Source organism: Oryctolagus cuniculus, chromosome 12 (genome assembly GCF_051225735.1).
Source record: "Oryctolagus cuniculus isolate XC-2025 breed Fujian yellow rabbit chromosome 12, ASM5122573v1, whole genome shotgun sequence".
Taxonomy (NCBI): Eukaryota; Metazoa; Chordata; class Mammalia; order Lagomorpha; family Leporidae; genus Oryctolagus; species Oryctolagus cuniculus.
This window is the reverse complement of record NC_142878.1, coordinates 81,562,519-81,582,185: the sequence shown is the minus strand read 5'-3', so window position 1 is coordinate 81,582,185 and position 19,667 is coordinate 81,562,519. Positions and strand designations below refer to the sequence as shown.

Genomic DNA, 19,667 nt, shown 5'->3' with positions numbered 1-19,667 from the left:
TTGGGGTGGGCGAAGGACTGGTGTCACTTCCCACGGGAGTCAGTGCTGAGGGCCAAGATGTGGGGAAAGAGCCAGTGAAGCTGGGGGTGTCTGAGAGAGAGAGAGTGAGGCATTGTGAGGCCACTGCTGGGGTACAGAGCAGGTGTGTAACAGGGGGAAGGACAGATGGGCTGGGCTGGCACTGCAGGCTGAGATTGGAGATCTGTGCCAAGTTGAGTGGTAAAACCCAGTTTTATTTTTGAGTTATGGTTTTTAGAACCCATGGGAAAGGCACTCAGGGTCTTCTTGTGGACTGCTCTGCCCCTCACCTGTCCACCTTTCTCGGATCTTCCTCCTGCAAGGCAGAGCCTGGTGGGGCCTCCTCTGGCTTGCCTCTGCCCAGCCCTGCCTTTACCCTGGTTCACTGCACATGCTGGCTGCAGTAGGAGGAACTCAGCAAGGCTGAGGGCTGCAAGGGGCGGGCTTGGGTGCATGTCCTATTTGATGGGCTGTTTGGGGCAGACATAAGGGGATGTGAAAGGTAACTTGAGTCTGGTCTGAGCCATCTGACTCTGATAGAAATAAGAGTGTGAGCACCACAGGCAGGGTCCACAGTTCATACTCACAGCGTGATGGGGATTTTCTGCATTTCCTCTTTTGTTCCGAGAAGTGACATGGTAAAAGTTGGTTCCAGTGGCTTCTCAATTTGATTGATGAACTGAATCTTGAACTGGTAATGATAAACTGGGGAGTGTGTGTGGAGGGGAGAGAATATTTAAGTAGGAATTTTAAAATGAAAATGCCATACTTAAAAATATTAAAAATACAGAGGAAAAACTTGGATGCATAAATACTAAAATGTTAACAATGTCCCCACCCCAAACTCCTGAGTGATGGGATTATAATGCTTTTTCTCTTCTTTCTCCTCTATTTCCTAAATATCTATACAGGACTTAGATTATATTTCTGATATAATAATGGTAAGTAGTACTCAACAAAAGTTGGCAGAAAAGGAGAGCAGTAAGAATCCCTGGGTGTGTGTCCTGTTGGAGTATTTCCTGTGTTTGGCCAGGGTCCCCTTTCATCAGCCAAAGGATTTATGCCACTTAACTCTTCTGCCTGTGTCTGTTGGGGCCCGTTTCAGGGTGGGGCAGAGCTCCAGCCAAGAAATACATGTCCTAGTGGACACATCTCTACATTCTGGAGCGATTTCTAACAAGTTCTGTGCTTCAGCAAGCACATTTCCCATAGAAATAAGGTAACACTAGCTCTAGAACTTGTGTCCAGTATCCTTCTACTGAGTTGTCTGGAATAAGGTAATTTATTTTATTCTTCTTTACTTAAACATAAGCTGTATTTAATTAATAAAAGCAAAATGCTCACTCGTGGACGAGCTTTGTTAAATGCCTTACGTGGCAACATCTCATTTCCTCATCCTAACGACCCTGTGACATAGGTATTGCTTTGATAATCCCTATTTTGTGAATAGGAAAACTGAAGATTGACCAGGTGAATGACTTGCTCAAGGTCACAGTGCAGACTGTTCTCTTAGCCTCTCTCAGCTTGTCACAGAGACTCTGAGATGGCATTGTTGGACCACCTCATCCCCAAATGTCTTATTGCTGCTTGGACTTCCTTTTCTAAGTGTTGACAGTATTCTAGCACCAAGGTCACCAGAAATTTAATATGGTGTATAAATCCCATTCAATTGGTAGTGAGCGCCTAGAACCAAAGGTGACATGGATTCTGAGACCATGGGTAGGCTCTTAGGAAGATGGGTGTCTGCCTTGGGCAAAGAACAGGGGATTGATAGTATGCTTGCCATGCATTTGTCTTTTCTGTTCTTTTCTGTTCTGTTCTGACTAATGCACTAATTCTAATATTGTGCCTTACTTATGGTAGATACCTAGTAGACTTTTGTGGAATGAGTGAACTGTCAGTTGGCTTGGGAGTGATGTATCAGGACGTGGAGTAACACCTAGCAAGGTGGAAATTACTTCTGAGAATCTAAGACCTGAGTTTCCAGCTTTGTGGTAGGAGAATTCTTACTGGGAAACTTCAATCATGTTAAGTAGGCCACTTGACCATCCATCCCTTACATCCAGCCTATGGAAATTTATCATCTTCACCCATCAATTCCCAAGTGGCACCATTTCCCCTGGAGGTAGCTACACAACAAACTAGCAGCAGCTATTATGAGTGGTGTATTACTCTCACACCAGCTTCTGTCCTTTCCAGATATTTACATGAGCCCATCATTTGGCATAAGCCAGTCTTCCCATTGGATTTTGTGGTGTGTGTGCTCATATGTGTGGGGATGATATCTTTTGTGCTTACTTAAGGGGTTGGCTCTGAAGTACGGAATGTTTATTTCTGCTCACAGTAAGAACTAAGATTTGGTTTGCAGGCTGAGTTTCCACATTAGGTAGGAGGTAACTTGGGTAGTGTCTGGCATCCAGTCTCCTGTTCGTAATAGGTGTAATAGGTGCTCAAATCCTCAAGCATGGAATGAAGTATCCGATGCCCTCAGGACATTGAGAAAGGCTGTGGGTGAGAAATAAGAAAAGGGCGATGGGTCTAAATCTTAGGAAGTGGCCCAAAGCCTTGGGCGGAGCAGTGGAGAGAGGGACTCTGGCCTGGTTTGCCAGGAGCTTCTGGAGGGGTCTTAATGTTATTTGGGGGTTTGCTAAGTAAATTCTGTGACAAGTGAATTCTATACAATGAATTGAAGCAAAAAGGAGATTCCTTCAAAGACACAGGCTAGACTCAATGGGATGGGAGCAGGCAGGGTGTGGACAGAACACGTTGGGAGGACTGGCCCCGGCTAACCTCTGCAGGAGGGACAGAGTACTCAGCCAACACTCATAGCAACCAATTTCCACTTATTTGAGAGGAGAGAGAGAGAGAAATGTTCCATCTACTTGTTCACTCCCCAGATGCCTGCAACAGCCATGGATGGGCCCAGCCAAAGCCAGGAGCCAGGAACACTATCCACATAGGTCGAAGGGACCCAAGTACTTGAGCCATTACCTGCCGCCTTCCAGATGCATTAGCAGGAGGTCGGATCAGAAGGGGCAGGACTTGACCCAGCCACTCCAAGATAGGATCTGGGCATTCCCCAGGGGTATCTTAACTGCCGCAAAATCACCTTTAAATTCAGCTGAATGTGACATGCATTCGTTTTTGGAAGTCTACTGTGTGCTTAGCCCAGTGCCAAACACTGCAGGAGATGAATAAGATAAAGTGTATAATTGATGGTATGCATGATAATGACATTGGTTAATTTCATTTTGTTTTTTACCAAGTGGTTTGCATCTGTTATCCCATTTAAACCTCACAACAAATGATACTATTTTTCTCTCATTTTAAAGAGGAAACTGAAGCAGAGAGAGGAGAGCGGTCTCAGTGACTTTCCCAGGCTCACACAGCCAGGGAGTAGCATGGCTGGGACGGAAGCCCAGGCAGCCTGGCTGCAGACCCTGAACTTCTGAACGTTTATACCTGGGACCAAAAGCTTTATGTGCCCTAAGAAAAGACTCGAAATGTGGAAAGGGATTTAAGCTTAAAATGATAACAATTGTTTATTTATAAATAAACCAGAGGGGGAAGGCATTTGGTGCAGCAGTTAGATGCCACCTGGGATGCCCGCACACCATACTGGAGCCTTGGGTTGTAAGCGCAGTTTTGTTTCTAATTCCAGCTTCCTGCTAATGTGCACCCTGGGAGGCAGCAGTGATGACTCAAGGACTTGGGTCCCTGCCATTCACATGGAAGACTCATGTTTCGTTTCGGGCTCCTGACTTTAGCTAGCCCAGCCTTGGCTGTTCTGGGCATTTAGGGAGGGTATCAGCAGATGGAAGATTTCTATCTGTCTGTCTCTCTGCCTTTCAGATAAAATGAGAATCAAAACAAACAACAAAAACTCAGAAACATCCTAAATATTCGTAATAGAGGAATGACTATAGACTAATAGTGATAATTAGGATAACTACCATTTAATTCTTTACTATGTTCTAGACACCAAGCTAATTGTTTCATATAATTGTCTCATTTCTCTTTACAACAACTTTATAAGATGCGTACTTAATCTGTACTCCCTCATCAATTCACAAATGAATGAAGCTGAGGCTCAGGAAAAATTAAGTCCCTCGCCCATTTTCATGTGGCTAATCCCTGGTGAAGCTGCAATTAGAAGTTTGTCCACTGATTCTGAGTCATATTCCCAACTGTGTGATTTACTCTTATGAAGCCATTAAGTTATTGTTGGAATGCCTTCAATGTTTATGGAAAAAAGAAAACAAAAACAAAATCCTAGGATGTTAAATTATATATCTACTATGAGGCCAACTGTATGAAACGGAGTGTATGGCAGTAGGGGACTTTTTGAAAATATTAACAGTGCTGCTTTGGTTTGCATGCGGTGTGTACCCCTGGTGGTTTACATACTGGAAGCTTGGTTCCCAGGGTGCTGATGCTGGGAGGTGGTGCAACCTCTAGTGGGTGGGACCTAGTGGGTCAGTGAGGGTGCTGCAAAGGGAATCATGCTGGGCTCACACAGCGACTTAGCTCTTGCTAGAGTGGGTTGTTAGAAACTGAGGCCACCCCACGCACTTGGCCCCTTCTGCATTGTAGCCATTTCTCTTCCCGTTTTCTCTGCCACCCAGGGAACCTCAACAGAGGCCAACACAAGGAGCCGCCTGATCTTACACTTTGAGCTTCCCAAATTGTGAGCTGAATAAACCTCTCTTCCATATAGAGTACCCAGCATCAAGTATTTTGTTAAAGTAACAGAAAACTGACTAATATGAGGATACATAAAAAAGTATGGAATTAAAAGTCTATTTTAGTGCAAAAAAATGTTGGAATCTGTGCATGTGAAGGATCTTCAAAAAGTTCATGAAACATGTATTATAAGAAAAGTATACATGGATTTCAAATTTTTTTTGCACCAAAATAAATTTATCTTTTAATTAATTCCACATTCTATAAACTTTTGAAGTGTTCTTGTACAAATTCCTTTCCTGGGAGAGGCCATTTCTATTTCTCTTCTGCAGATTCCATGTTCTCTACAGTAAGCACATGTTCTAATTAGAATTGTGCTGGAAAAAGAAAAAGCTTTAAAAAGTATTTTAAAAGAAAACAAATAGAAGCAGGAGCTGCGGCCCAGGGGGCGCTTGCTGGCAGGTCCCTCCTGCCTTGTCTCACAGGCGTCCCTGTCCACGTCTTACCTCCCTGAAGGCAGCCTATGCTTAAGAGCATAGCACTCCCAGGCAGCCAAGGAGCACTTAAAGGGCCTTTGTGTGCAGAGCCCCGTGGGATGAACACATGCTGCATCAAAGACCCTAACTGGATAGGAAGAATGACAAAACAGCTTTTGTTCGTTCAGATTCTCCTCTGGGGTTGGGCGTTTGGTGCATGGTTAAGACGCTGCTTGGCCTGCACATACGCAGTATTGGAGTCCCAGCTTCACTTCTGAGTCCAGCCTCCTGCTAATGTACACGTTGTGAGGCAGCAGGTAGTGGCTCAAGTAGTTGGATCTCTGTCACCCACGTGGGAGACCCGGATGGAGTTCTAGGTTCCTGGCTTTGGCCTGACCCAATCCCAGCTATTGAAGGCATTTGGGGAGTGAACCAGCTGATGGAAGATCTCTCTCTGTATCTGTCTCTGTGACTTTCAAATAAAATGAAAATAAATGAATAAATAAAATGTTTTAAAAAGATCCTGCTGTGCATCAGGCTCCATATGAAGCAGTCCTCATGTAGTGAGACATGCTGGGTAGTCTCCACTTGCTACATCTGCCTGTGGTGTCCCGTCCACTCTGCCCTTCTCCGCTCAGTTCTGAGCCTTGGCTTTTTTTTATTTTTAAGATTTATTTATTTTTTATGAAAGAGAGAGAGAAAGAGAAAGCAAAGAGAGAGAGGGAGCTCCTCTATCCGCTGGTTTACTCCCCAGATGGCCCCGATGGCCAGGGCTGGGCCAGGCTGAAACCATGGGTCTCCCATGTGGGTGGGCAGGAGCCCAAATACCTGGGTCATCTATTCTGCTGCTTTTCACAGGCAGTGAGCAGTGAGTTGGATTGGAAGTGGAGCAATGGGGACACGAACCTGTGCCCAAATGAGATGCTAGTGTTGCAGGTGGCAGCTTTACTCACTGCACCACAATGCTGACCTCAACCTCTAGGAATCTCAATGTGTCATTGAACATTCAGCAGAATTAGTCTCCACTCCTTGACTCCCATCCCTCTGTCTGTCAGTTGCTATGTGGGTGAAATGATAGCTAGCTGTTGGATTCAGGGGCAGCCACAGCTGTGTTGGTTTTCTTCACATGGCCCACCCTTCATGTAAGGAGTATCCCTCCCTCCCCTTCTGGCCCAGGCGAGGGACGTCTGGTGTTCTGCTGAGCCCTAGACTGATCAAGCGCTAATTATCCTGGTGAATCACAGATATGGAGGCAGATGTTTGGAGACCTGAGTTACCCAGGTAGCTGGAAGTGAAGCAGGATTTGAACCCAGGTGTCCGATTCCCAAAGACCCTTCCCGTGCCTCCTGGTGCTTTGGTTTGGCAACTGGATCTGCTCTTTGACAGCCAACAGCCAACTCTCAGCCCCTGAAGAGAAGTTGCGATCAAAACCCCTTTCCAATGCAGTCACCAAGTTTACAAAACACCTGCCGGCTCCAACCCACTGACATCCACGCAGGACCATCACTGCTGTGGAGTGCTGCCTCCTGTCTTGTGAGTGGCCAGTCCCTGCCTGGGGATAAATGTTTTGTGTCCCTGTACAGGAGATGCACTTTGTCCCTTTTCTTAAATTGTGAGTAGGAGATGCATTTCCACATCTGAGAGGCTATGATTCTGAGGTTCCATGATTGTGGAGGAAGGTGATTGTGTAAAACCAGGGAATTAGCTGTAGATGATAGCACAGCCTATGAATGAGAATGACCTGCTCACTGCCCCTCTACCATGTCTCCCTGGGGTATGAGCTCTGCAGGAGGTCTGAGCATGCCCATGTTGGCAAGAATGTTCCTGAAGGTTCCTGAAGAACCCTGCAGGGTTGCACTAGGAGTTTTTTTTCAGAGAACTCTTGGTATAAAATTAATTTTTGAAATATGAAAAGGCCTTTCATACTGAGAACTAATTATTTATTCTTCCTTAGATTTCTGTAGGTGGTTTTCTTAAAAAGATAATTTGCCTACCCCTGCCCCCACCCCAAGACAATGATGCTATCACAAAGATTAAGGAAAGGCGAGTGAGTGATTTTGCTCACTTTACCTTATGACATGTTTAATAAGGATGTTAAAAATGATTTGGGGGAAGGCTTTTGATCTGGTGACTGCAAGGAGAGGAATACAACATATTCCCAAGTTCTGGCTCACACATTATTTCAGGTCTACAAGATGAAAGAGTCCTTTGACCCTGAAAGAGAGCAGGCAAGCTCTGTATAGAGCAGAAATAGGGGCCTTTGGAGAGTCTCCTTGTGAGGAGACCCTGCATTCTGACTCCATGTGGAACCCGCAGTGAATTTCATAAAGAAAAACTTGTGTTTCTTTTCATAAGGCAGACAGTGTAAGCACCAGGTTGTAGAATTTATGAAAAGAGAATATGTTGTTTCTTCCTTGTCTTTTTTTTTCTTTTTGTCTTATGGAAAATATGATTCTGAATCCTTTATGTATTGGCTCTGGGAGCTATCCTGACTCTTTCCATAAACATCAGAGAGATTGGTTTTTCCCTGGAAGGGTACGGGTTTTCTCAAGGAGACATGGCAGGAAAGAGATCTCTTGTGTTTTCTTGGCGCATCAAGGACTTGTTCTTAGACCTGAAATGCCTCTAACCCAAGAGGCCAGTGGAAGGTGATGGGATTGAGGGGCCCAAGAAAGGCACTGTCCAGGGCATTTTGCCAGGGTTGGCCAGGGCTGAATGAATGAACTCAGAGTGGGCTCACATGAGGGAGAATAGGAGCAGGTGCTCTTGCAAGCATATGTGTATATGTTTATGTAGGCTTATTTTGGCAATGTGATGGTTCAAGGAGCTGGGTCCCTGCTACCCACATAGGAGACTTGGATTGAATTCCCCAGCTCCTGGCTTTGGCTTGGCCTAGCCCTGGCTGTTGCAGACATTTGGGTCAAATTGAACCAGCAGATGGAAGATCTTGGTCTGTTTGTCTCTTTGCATTTCAAACAATATTTTACAAACGCACACACACATAAATATATAAAAAAATACTGTTCATGCCACTCACAAATTGTGTACCTTGGGCAGATGATTTAAACTCTATGGATCTTTCATTTTTTAAAAAAAATATTTATTTATTTTAAAAAGATTTTATTTATTTGAGAGACAGAGTTACAGAGAGAGGGAGAGACAGAGAGAAAAGTCTTCCATCCACTGGTTCATTCCTTGAATCGCTATAATGGCTAGGGTTAGGCCGATCTGAAGCCAGGAGCTTCTTCCGGGTCTCCCACTTGGGAGCAGGAGCCCAAGCATTTGGACCATCCTCCACTGCTTTCCCAGGCCATAATCAGAGAGCTGGATTGGAAGAAAAACTGCCAGGGCTCAAACCGGCACCCATATGGGATGCGGGTGCTGCAGGCAGAGGCTTAGCCTACTATACCACAGTGTTGGCCCCGATTTATTTTATTTTTATTTGAAAATCAGAGTTACAGAGAGAGAGAAAGAGAGAGAGAGAGATCCTCTGTTCACTGGTTTACTCCCCCAGAATGCCCCAATGGCCAGGCTGAAACCAGGAGCTAAGAGCTTCATCTGGGTCTCCCGTGTGGGTATCAGGGGCTCAAACACCTGAACCATCTTTTGCTGCTTTTCCCAGGCCATTAGCAGGGAGCTGGATTGGAAGTGGAGCAGTTGGGACACGAACCCGTGCCCATATGGGATGCTGGTGTCACAGGTGGCAGCTCTACCTGCTATACCACAGCACCGGCCCCAACCTCTATGAATCTTAATGTGTCATTGGAACATCAAGCACAGTCTCCACTCCTGATTCCCATCTCTCTCTCTCTCTCTCTCTCTCTCTCTCTCTCTCTCTCTCTCTCAGTTGCTGTGTGGGTGAAATGATAACTGAGTTAGCTTGGGCAATACATCCTACATCACCCCCAGGCAAAGTGTCCCCCACTAAGTGCCACTTGCCTGGCCTCCACCCACGTAACTCCTCCCACTGCTCTGAGCATGAAATTAGGTGTGATGCTTGCAAAACAGAATTGACTCAGTCCAGATCAGTACCCCTTAAAAACAAGATCCTGAGATGGTCAAGGTTCCTCCTGAGAGAGGGAGAATGGAATAGGCAATAAGTTGCCTCATTTCTCTCGCCAATTGTGATTCTGAATTCTTTCACTATGGCTATACTCATGTGGTGTTTGCCTTAGGTCTGGCAAATGGCTGTAGAAAATAGATCTGTGGATGGTTTTATTGAAATATCTTGGGAGCCGGAGGAATGCGGACCAAGTTAGTCATGTGAAACTATAATCAGGAGGCCATGTTTCTCTTGCCCAATCAACCCTGCCTTAAAATACAGAGTACATTTAGATGTCCTTGAAAACTATGGATTATGGTTGCTTTGTATGCTAGGGTTGAGCAATTCTACTTTTTAAGAATCTACATGTATTCATCAAAACGCTGGAGGTGGTCACTGAAATGGGTGTTGGGGGCTGAAACCAGAGATGGTCACAGCCATGATGGGCAGAGAACAGGGTGGTTGAGGTGGCCCAGATGAAGGGCTTCATACCAGCACCATCTATAGCTCTTCCCACAAAAACAGTTATTTCTGTGTCTCCTGCTACATAGCCACATATTTGAGCTCTTTAAAATGTGACTGAGGAGACACAATTTTGGTTTTATTGAAAGGAATTTAAATTTGGATTGAAATGGCCACATGTAGTCAGTGGCTACACTACTGTATAACAGAGCATTGCACAGAGTGAAGGATCCCTTACGGAGCAGCTTCGACTTTCTTCACTGGAAGGACTGAGGCAGACATTGGGAGTAGTTTGGGGGACAGGCAGAGAAGAGGCAGGCATGATCCAGGCCACAGCTCAGCATTGGAACCAGCTTTGTGGGTACCATTCTCATGGGTTGGCTCTGCAGCAAGATAAGCAGTTGGAATAGAGACACAAAGGCTGTCTCCGGTTGGTTTTGATAGCTGGTAGGTGAGATCCACCTGCCCCAAAGCAATTCTTTGGCTCTCCTCATTGAGAAAGGGGTCCTGGGGAGTGACCATAAAAGGGAATGCTGGTTGGACACCTGGGGCCTTGGGCAACTAGGAAGTACTCAGTCTGGCTCCTGCCTACTGACTTTACTCTTTTGTCTCCCTTCTCTCTTTTCTTAAATTTATTTATTTATTTTTATTTATTTGAGAGACAGATGCACACACACACACACACATGCACAGAGAGACTGATTTCCATCCAATGGTTCACTTCCTAAGTGCCTGCAACAGCTGGGGCTGTGCCTGGCTGAAGCCAGGAGCCTGAAATTCAGTCTGGGTCTCTTGTGTGGGTAGTAGAGACCTCAGTACCTGAACCATTACCTGCTGCCTCCCAGGGTGTGTACTGGCAGGAAGCTGGCAGTGGAAGAGAAGCTGGGACTTGAACTCTGCCACTCTGATATGGAATGTAGGCATCGCAAGGCAGGGAGTGGGAAGAGAGGAGGGGAGATGGGGTGAAGGGGTCCTTAGCTGCTGCACCAAACACCCACTCCTGCCTTCCTTCTCTTGCTACTTGCCTTCTTCCCACCTCTAAGGCCACAATAGACATCCTCAGGCTGGGTCAAGCCCTTCACTTCAGAGGAAGTTCCCAGTTCACCCGGAAGGTAAAAACCACCTCATGTCTTCCCAGCTGATCTAAAAGAAAAAGCACTCCCCTGCCCACAAAACAGTCCAGGGGAGGTAAAACACACCCAGCTCATTATTTGGAGGTCTGGACTCCACCAAGAATTCACTGTGTGTGCTTGGGAAAATGATTTTCCCTGTCTGGGCCTTGGTATCCCCATCTGTAAAATGGCTGGGTGGAACAGTCTCCGGCAGTGCTAACCTTCCATGATCAAAACAGGCCCAGTGCAATGTGATTGACTATCTGAGGTTTTATCACTGCAGTCGGCTTTGCCATTGAACAGCGAAGCTGGTTAACCCAAATGAATCTCTAATTGGCAGCCTGCGGTGGGGAGCTCCCTGAAGCGGGAGGTCTTCCAGATCCCCTCTCCTGCTCCTGGGGGTGCCCCTTCTCCAACCTTAAGGGACGACAATGGAACAGACCCCCTGGCTCCTCATGGGGGAAGGCCTGCCTCCCATCCTCACGGCTCCGCCCACCATGGATCCCTATTATTCCCAGGCCTGTTTGGCTCCTGGTAGGGAAATCTGGCTGGAGAGCAAAAGTTCCCATGAACTGAGAAGCCCTGGGCCTCAAAAAAAAAGTGGCCTTGGAGTCTGAACTTGTGAATGTGCTAATCAACGGAGGGCGGACTGGGCAGCGGACAGCCCCATTCCAGGCCCCCGTGCAGGCTGCGTGTTGGGGGGGCCCTCCACCCAAGTTTTGGTGTCGTCTTCTTTACGATGGGGTCATCGCTGGCTCTGCCTACGCTGCATGGCTGTTGTGAGGGCTGCAAGCCGTTGGGCTGCACCAAATGTTTTACATGAAATGCTGTGCCTTTTTTTTTTTTTTAACAGGCAGAGTGGACAGTGAGAGAGAGAGACAGAGAGAAAGGTCTTCCTTTTGCCGTTGGTTCACCCTCCAATGGCCGCCGCGGCCGGCGCGCTGCGGCCGGTGCACCGCGCTGATCCAATGGCAGGAGCCAGGAGCCAGGTGCTTTTCCTGGTCTCCCATGGGGTGCAGGGCCCAAGCACCTGGGCCATCCTCCACTGCACTCCCTGGCCACAGCAGAGAGCTGGCCTGGAAGAGGGGCAACCGGGACAGAATCCGGCGCCCTAACTGGGACTAGAATCCGGTGTGCCGGCGCCGCCAGGCGGAGGATTAGCCTAGTGAGCTGCGGCGCCAGCCGAAATGCTGTGCTTTTGAGAAGTGGCAGTGCTGGCCTGTCCTGGGCTGCAGACACAGGATCTGCTCTGCACTCAGCAAAGAGCCCCACAGCAAATGCCTTCTCCTGCCCCCACCCCCACCCCCACCCCATCCCCGCCTCAGGGACGGTGTGCTGCGACACAGTCAGATGCTAATCACTCCCGAGCTGTTTTTGGGATTAGGCACACATGCTAATGGCAACAGATGTCAGCTTGTTCCCTCCAGGAGGATTTAAGCTTCAGTGGAGGATTTCTCTGTTGGCCTCCACCCAAGATGTGGCCATAGCCCTTTCTGTGACCTTTTGTTCAAGTCAGGGAAGCCCGTGGCCTCGCCCTGTGCCCTGAGGTTATTAAGAACTTAGCTTAGGGAACACTGGAGACAGAATCTCATCTTGGGAGGGCCTCGATAGGACAGTCAGAGCTGGAAGAGCAGCTGACTCAAGTCTTGGGGGCACAGGGAGCTGCACCTGCCGTCTAGAACCCAGGGGTGTTTGGGGGGCCATGAACGGAGGTAAAAGATCTTTAAGGATCCTGGGTGGTCCTGGTAACTGCTTGAGGCCTTCCAGGTCTAACATTCTAGGGAGTCACGGAAGTGGAGACAGGTCAACCAAGGATTGTTCCAGAAGGTATCAAGGTGTTTCCTAGCCCTCAGCAGCAAGGAGGCTCCTTTCCTGGGGGAGAGACAAGGCTGCATTGACCTTGCTCTCCGAGCCCAGGCAGAGTCACAGTCCCTCCAGGAACAGCACGGTGGGCGCCTCCGAAGCTTTCACACAGGTCACTGCGTCGCACCCGCCTGCAGGCTCCAGGCCCCCGGGCACTCACCTCTGAAGGGCGACTGGGCCTGGGTCACGAGGAAGAGCCGCTTGCCCTTGCTCAGGGGCTCCTGGCGGATGTGGTAGCCCAGTGTGTTGCAGCGGCCCTTGGTGCAGCCCAGGCACAGGCCCTGGCTGAAGCTGTCCATGTCGCTGCACTGGTAGGCCGTGCTCTGCATGCTGGGGTGCAGCAGGGAGTCAATGAAGAGGTGCACCGACCGCTCGTGGGCGCACTTGATGGTCTGTGAGAGGGCTGCGACACAAGGCAAGAAGGGCGTCACCACCCCAGAGCCCAGAGTAACCTCTGCTCTGTTCACAGGATCATCTCGCTTCTCAGCTCCCAGAATTGCGCTGGGAAGGGAGGGAGGGGGTCACCGAGGCCAACCCATGGACAACAGCAGGTGTAGCGAATGACAGAGAACATAGGAAAGTAGACCCCTTTGGCTGGCAAACATCCCAGACTCTGCTGGGCTCTCAAAGGCACCCTTCTCCTCTAGCATGTGACAGGGGCTGTGATTTAATGGGCACCCCAAGTCACTGGGAAAAGATCAAAGTATTTAAGAAAGCGAAGTAGGGAATTCATTGTCGAAATGTCTCTCAAATGGTTAAAAATGTCCTGGTGCTGATGGCTGGAGGGTAGGCTGGCTGGAAAGGGCCTGTGTGGGATGTCTGTGTTCTTAATGAAGCTGGGGAAATGAGGCATCCCCAGGGCACACTGATGGCGTGGCATAAGCTGAGACCTCTCATGCGTGTGCCTTCTCAGCATGCGGAGCACCAGTGCATCCCGTGGGTCACAGGCCCATGAAGACAGCGTAACAGCAGGGAGATAGGATTCAGAAGGACACATACCCCAGTAACCAGCTCTGAACAGGCCTAACTCAAAGAAAGCAAGCTTACAACGTTAATCGTCCGTGAATCTTGACCTTTAACTTTTTTTTTTTTTTTAAGCTGTCCAAATGTTAACCTATACTGCAGCAAATTATTCTCAAGGAATGTTGAGGAACCAGTATGAGACAGGTAAAGTACCCCATGTAAGGAGAGAGTACAGGTAACTTTCCAAAGGCCACTGGCCCATGTCTGAAGGCTAAAGGCCAAGGCTGGTCATTGCTGTTCTGGGTCCCCGGTGCCCACATTTGTTGAGCATCTACTAGGAGGCAGGTGGATGCTAAGCGCTTTCCTCCCAGTCCTTCCCTGGGCCCTCACTGCCTCCTGTGAGCTCACTAGGAGCTAGGGTGTGGTGTGTGTGTGTGTGTGTGTGTGTGTGTGTATGAGGAAGTAGTTATCTAATGCCCTTCTGTTCAGTTATGCTGGGGAGAATGACCCCAGACCTAGCACCCTTTCAAGCAGGGGCCAAAAAGCTGAGAAAAACCACCCCAAGCCCAGGCAGGCTGAACACACATAGTTGGTTGCGTCACTTGGAAGTATAGCATGAGACAACACATAGGAGACACTGGCCAGAGATGCATGAAGAGGCAAATTGGAAACCCGGGCCTGGTGGTCGGAGTGGAGCTTTTTGAGGGTGTAGATGTGGGAGGAGGGCTGGACGGTGAGCAGAAACTGCCAGTAGCCTGAGGGGTGGGGCCGACCTGGGATTGGTGGGAGAATGGAAGCAGTGATAAGAGGGAAGTTCCCAGAAGGCTTTTTTGGGCGTGGGCAGCTGGAGGCTGGGAGTGCAGCCAGAATGAGAGGTGGTGGTGTGTGAAGGTCATCCTGATACTGGAGAGGTGAGGGCAGTGATGTAATCACAGGAAGTGTGGGCTGGGCTCAGCTTTGGAAGACTGGGCTGAGAAGGCGGTGTGCAGGGGGTGGGGTGGGGGCCTCCAGTGGGCTGGGACGGAGTTGCTGTATTTTAATCAGGATGGCATTTTATAACAGCCAGAAATGTGGCATACCTGTGGAATGTGCACTTTCTGTGGATGTTTTTGTTCTTTAATTCTGTGTTATCAATGTGCACATTCCCACTTGGGTTTTGAGCTTTGGGCAAGAAATTCTGTTCTTCATCAGGCTGACAACACAGTAATGAGCCCTCCTGCTGCCCCTGATGTACGCGCGCGCGCGCGTGTGTGTGTGTGTGTGTGTGTGTGCCTGGCTGACAGTGCCCGATGTGACCCACACCACCAGCCAGACCAGCAAGGCCTGGGGGCCTCCAAACTCAGAAAATGCCACACCCACATGGCTTCTGCAAAATAGGAAGTAGCAAGGGCATGTGTGTAGCTGAACATCACTTTGGGAAAATCTGTCACTTCCTGTGGGGTCAGCTGATCAAACCTCATGGAGGTGAGGTAAGGAATTCTTTCCGTTCTTGGGGAACAAACAACCAAGAAGCCATGACCTATTCAGTGGATGGATCCTGGTGTGGCTCAGCGTTAGTGAAGCCCCTTGAGTGAGGAGACTTCCGGAGAAGCACCAGGACTCGGTGCTTGGGAGGACTGGCGTTCCCAGGGAGGCTGTGCTTGGGCACATGGTGGGATTCTAACGCTGTTGCTCAGGACTCGGGCTCCAAGGACTTCTGCCTGTTATAAGAGCCACCTGCCAGGGATCTCCTCATTCCCCACTCCCAGAAGCCTTCTCTCTTTGTGGACTCAGTGGCCGTGTACCCTGGGCCCCTACCCTTGCTAAACTCATCCCAGGTGCCGCAGAATGGGTAGATGCCAGCGGACTCCCGAGGCCCGGCGCCTTCTTTCTCACCGTTTAAGCCGTGCTGGGCGATGTGTTTGTAGAGCTCCAGGAAGTGACAGCCAGGCTGGAAGGAGCCCCCGTTGGGGTAGAAGTCATAGTGGCCTACGGGCTGTTTGATGCCCACACTGAGGCCCATGTGTTCCCGGGTAAAGGTGTGAATGGCATCCACAAAGTTGGCATCATCTGGAGAAAGACGGTCACTGGCGGACGTCCCCTCGAACAGAGGGCCTGCAGCATCCAGCCCTAATCAGAAAGTCAGGTGAAGAGTTAAGCGGGAGCCAGGGGAGGGGAGGAGAAATGGGCTTTTTGGCTTTCTGCTATGGTTACACATTCATGAGCTCACAGGAAGACGAGAAACCTAGGGCATGATCTTTCTGTAGAAAACCTCATCCGAACTTTTTGCATTAAAACCACAGTAATTTATGGTGCTGAAGATCATACGCAGGTTGGGCATTATTTATTGGGGGCGGGGGGGGGGGGGGAAGGAGGTTTGCAAGAGCTATCCAGTGGTAGAAATAAAGGTTTTGAGGGAATGCTGGATTCATTTAAGCAAATCAATGTTAAGTACCTCTCAAGCTACTTTGAAGAGCATCTGTTTGCATTAAAAAAAGAAAAGCCATGTGCTAATTATATGAAGTGCTAGCCTACCCATCAAAGAATTTATTTGTCTGCATGTTGTCCATAATTTCCCTGAACAAGGTTTTCTCCTTCACTAATGTCATTCCATTGGCATGTCCAGAGCAGCCTTAGGACATCACTGTTTCGGGATGAAAAGGGGAGCCAACAGGGTTGCTCCAACCACTTGGCCTTAGTGACACAGGTGCTTGCATGAGGCAAGAGGCTGCTGCTAGGGAATAGTCATGCACTCAAGGTTTCTTCCAGGGGTGCGGGTTGTGTCACAGCAGGTTAAGCTGCCGCCTGCAATGCTGGCATCCCATATGGAAGAACCCGTTCGTGTCCTGGCTGCTCAGCTTCTGGTGCAGCTCCCTGCTAATGCACCTGGGAAGCAGTAGATGCTGGCTCAAGTGCTTGGGTCCCTGCCACTCATGTGGGAGACCCAGATGGAGTTCCTGGCTCCTGGCTTTGGCTTGGCCCAACCCCCGCCATTGCAGCCATTTGAGTGAAGTGGCAGGTTGAAGATCTCTCTTTCTCTCAGTCATTTTTTTTTTCTTCTTATGTTTCTTCCCAGTCTTTACTTGGAGGTGGCCTTCTCAGGCCCTGGTTTCCATCCCTCCTGGGGTGAAGGACTGGAATGTGGGTATGGGAAGCCCTCTTCTCCAGTCCTCCCCACAGTGACGAATGAAAGAGGTCTGGGAGTGATTCAGATTCTGTTCATCAGGCTGACAACACAGTAATGAGCCCTCCTGCTGCCCCTGACGTGTGTGTGTGTGTGTGTGTGTGTGTGTGCCTGGCTGACAGTGCCCGATGTGACCCACAGCACCAGCCAGACCAGCGAGGCCTGGAGGCCTCAGGCCTGAGGCTGCCTCCTTGTGGTTCTGACTCGGCCTCTGCCCTGCTTCCTCCGTCGTGGACTCTGTGGCTTTTCTGGAAGCTTCTTGGGGGGAAGTTATGTTCCCTCTGTGCTGCCGAGGGTTACAATAGTGGGGGAGGGTAAAAACTGGTGTACGGACCAGGCCTTTCCAGTCACCAGCAAGATGCAAAAATGAGGGGTGAGGAAATGAGTTCTCAAGTTCTCATCATGATCTGCCATGTTCCCTAGCCTTTGTCATAGTAAAAATAAATCTGTTCTTTTTTGAAGGAATGGTAATAGTTTTTTTAAAAAAATTATTTATTTTTTTAACTTACCTGAAAGCTTACTTGAAAGGCAGAGAGACACCCCTTCCCCCAGCCCCAGAGAGAGACAGACAGACAGATAGACAGAGAGAAAGGGAGATGTCTCCTCTGTTGATTTCTGGTTCTTCCTCCTGATTCCAGCCTCCTGGCAGTGCAGACCCTGGGGAGCAGCAGTATCTGCTTAAGTAGTTGGGTCCCTGCCACCCACGTGGGAGACCTGGATTGCACTCCCAGTCCCCGCACTGGCTCAGGCCATTGCAGGCATTTGGGAAGGGAACCAGCAAAACGTTGCTCTTTCTGGGTTGTCTGTCTGTGGGTCTGTACCTACGTCAACAAAGAGATTCTTTTTTGCTACACAAGCATATAGAAAGGGCACTTTTTAGTCCTAGTTGGCACATGTACAACAGGCATTTGTTCCAGGAAAGGCAATAGGAATTGAGGCTATAATTTGCTTTGAATTCTCTTGGAACAGCAACCCCGACAGTGGTCGTGTTTGAGAGAGTGTTACAAGGCCACTCATGAACTCTAATACATCATGAAAGAGATCGGGGCGTTTTAATGATAAAACTGTTGGAAAAACAGCTCCTTGCTGGCTGGGCCTGTGCAGCTGTGGCGATTACAGGATATCTGCTCCCAGCCACGCTTACCTGTAATTCTTCCAATCTTGTGCTTTCCGCTGATGTAGCTGCCAGCAAATCCGGCGACATGAGCACCCAGGCTGTACCCAATTAGGTGAACATTGCTTCGAGAAAAAGGAGCAGATTCCTGGAAGACAGCAGCGGGAGGGTTGCAGGAGGACAAGGGCGGCCCGAATGAAAGTCTTGGTGGATCCAGCTTGCTCGAGGCACCCATTCTTTGCATCGGCTTGCAAATGAAGGGCTTTATTCCCATCCCAAGCTGAGACAGCTTGCTCACCTCGCTGATTCTGTCCTCTCAGAGGCTGGCCCTCCTTTGAGGCTTAGCTACCTGGGACCCTGCATCGTGGCCACTGCCTCCTGCCTGCCTGTCTTCCCCTGCACATGGATGCCCTACACAGCGATCCTTTCATTTGTGTGTGGGTGTGTGTTTGATGGTTTATGGGGCGTGTTTAGATCCCTCAGCATGTCCAAGGCGGTGAACACAGGAGCAGTGGACAGTGAGGGTGTGAAGACGGTTCTACAAAGTAGAAGTTCAGGGGAGGCATCTGAGAGCGCCCTGGGTCCTGAAAGCTTAGTACTAAGGGCTACTGTGGTTTGCATATCAGTTGGAGTTTCCCTCAAAAGTCTGTGTTAAAGGACTGGTCCCCAGAGAGGTGCCACTGGGAGGTGGTGGACGCTTTACCTAGTGGGAGGTCCTTAAGTCATTGGGAACAGTGCCCTGGGCAAGTAGTTCTTGCCTAACCTCATGAGCTCTCGCGCGACCTCACGAATTTTCTCGTGAACTCGCGTGACCTCACGGTTCTCTCACGACCTCACAAGTTTTTGCCAGAAGGCTGTTCCCAGAGCCGCAGTTTGTGCCAGGTACCCTCTCTGCTTTCTGGCTTGGCGTGTGCTCTTTCCTCCACATGGCCTCTGCCACTGTTGCCATCTGCCACCCTCACCAGATGCCAAGACAGTGGGGCTGCCTGACCTTGGAATTGAACCTGGTAAGCTGTGAGCTAAGTAAATCTGCTACCAGGTGAGTCGCCTCAGGTATTGTATTGGGTAATGCAAAGCTGACCAGTACAGGGGTTCTCCTCCCTGGGTTGATGTTAGGGACCAGCTGACTTCCCTTGGTCTTAGAGGAAGGGAGATGAGGGCAGGGCAGGGCAGGGAGCGGTGGGGGACGTCTTACCTCCAGCCACTGGAGAAGAGCCGCCACCTCCTGGCCCACCAGGCGGGCATTGCGCACCGCGACGGCATAGTGGCTGTGTGCCAGGGAGATCCAGTCCACCAGCCCCACGTTCACTGGCCGGGCCGGCTGTGATTTCAGCGCCGCCACCATCTGCCAGATCCAGCTTTCCAGCAGGCCGTCCACCTGAGGGTGAGCCATGGGTGGTCAGTTCCACGGAGGGAACGGAGGGAGGGCAGGCTGCGCCGTCTCCTTTCTCTCCGCTCAGCCCTCCTCCTGCTCCAATTCTTGGATAATGCTGGCTCCTTCTCTCCAAAGAGAAAGGGGTTTTCTCAGCCCTGGCACTATTAACATTTGGGGCCAGAACATTCTGGTAGTAGGAGCTGCCCTGTGCATGGGTTAACAGCAACCCTGGCTCCACCAAATCCGTGCCAGCACCAGTACCTTTCGAAAATTCCAGATGTCACCAGGCGTTGCCAAATGTCCCCTACTTGAGAGCCATCTTCTGAACCTTCCCCTACTTTGGGACTTTCTGGGTCTCAGGACAGTGGGAACATCCATGTCAATCAGCCACCTCTG

At 49.4% G+C, this 19,667-nt stretch overlaps 1 protein-coding gene across 1 annotated transcript in view; it reads right to left on the bottom strand.

Moving 5' to 3' along the window:
• The window catches only part of LIPC (lipase C, hepatic type), a 158,159-nt gene that overhangs the window by 6,979 nt on the left and 131,513 nt on the right, over positions 1-19,667 (bottom strand). The window contains 5 exon segments of the mRNA NM_001082032.1: positions 606-723; positions 12,817-13,059; positions 15,495-15,728; positions 17,927-18,044; positions 19,092-19,274. Of these exon segments, the coding sequence (NP_001075501.1) occupies positions 606-723; positions 12,817-13,059; positions 15,495-15,728; positions 17,927-18,044; positions 19,092-19,274 (896 nt within the window).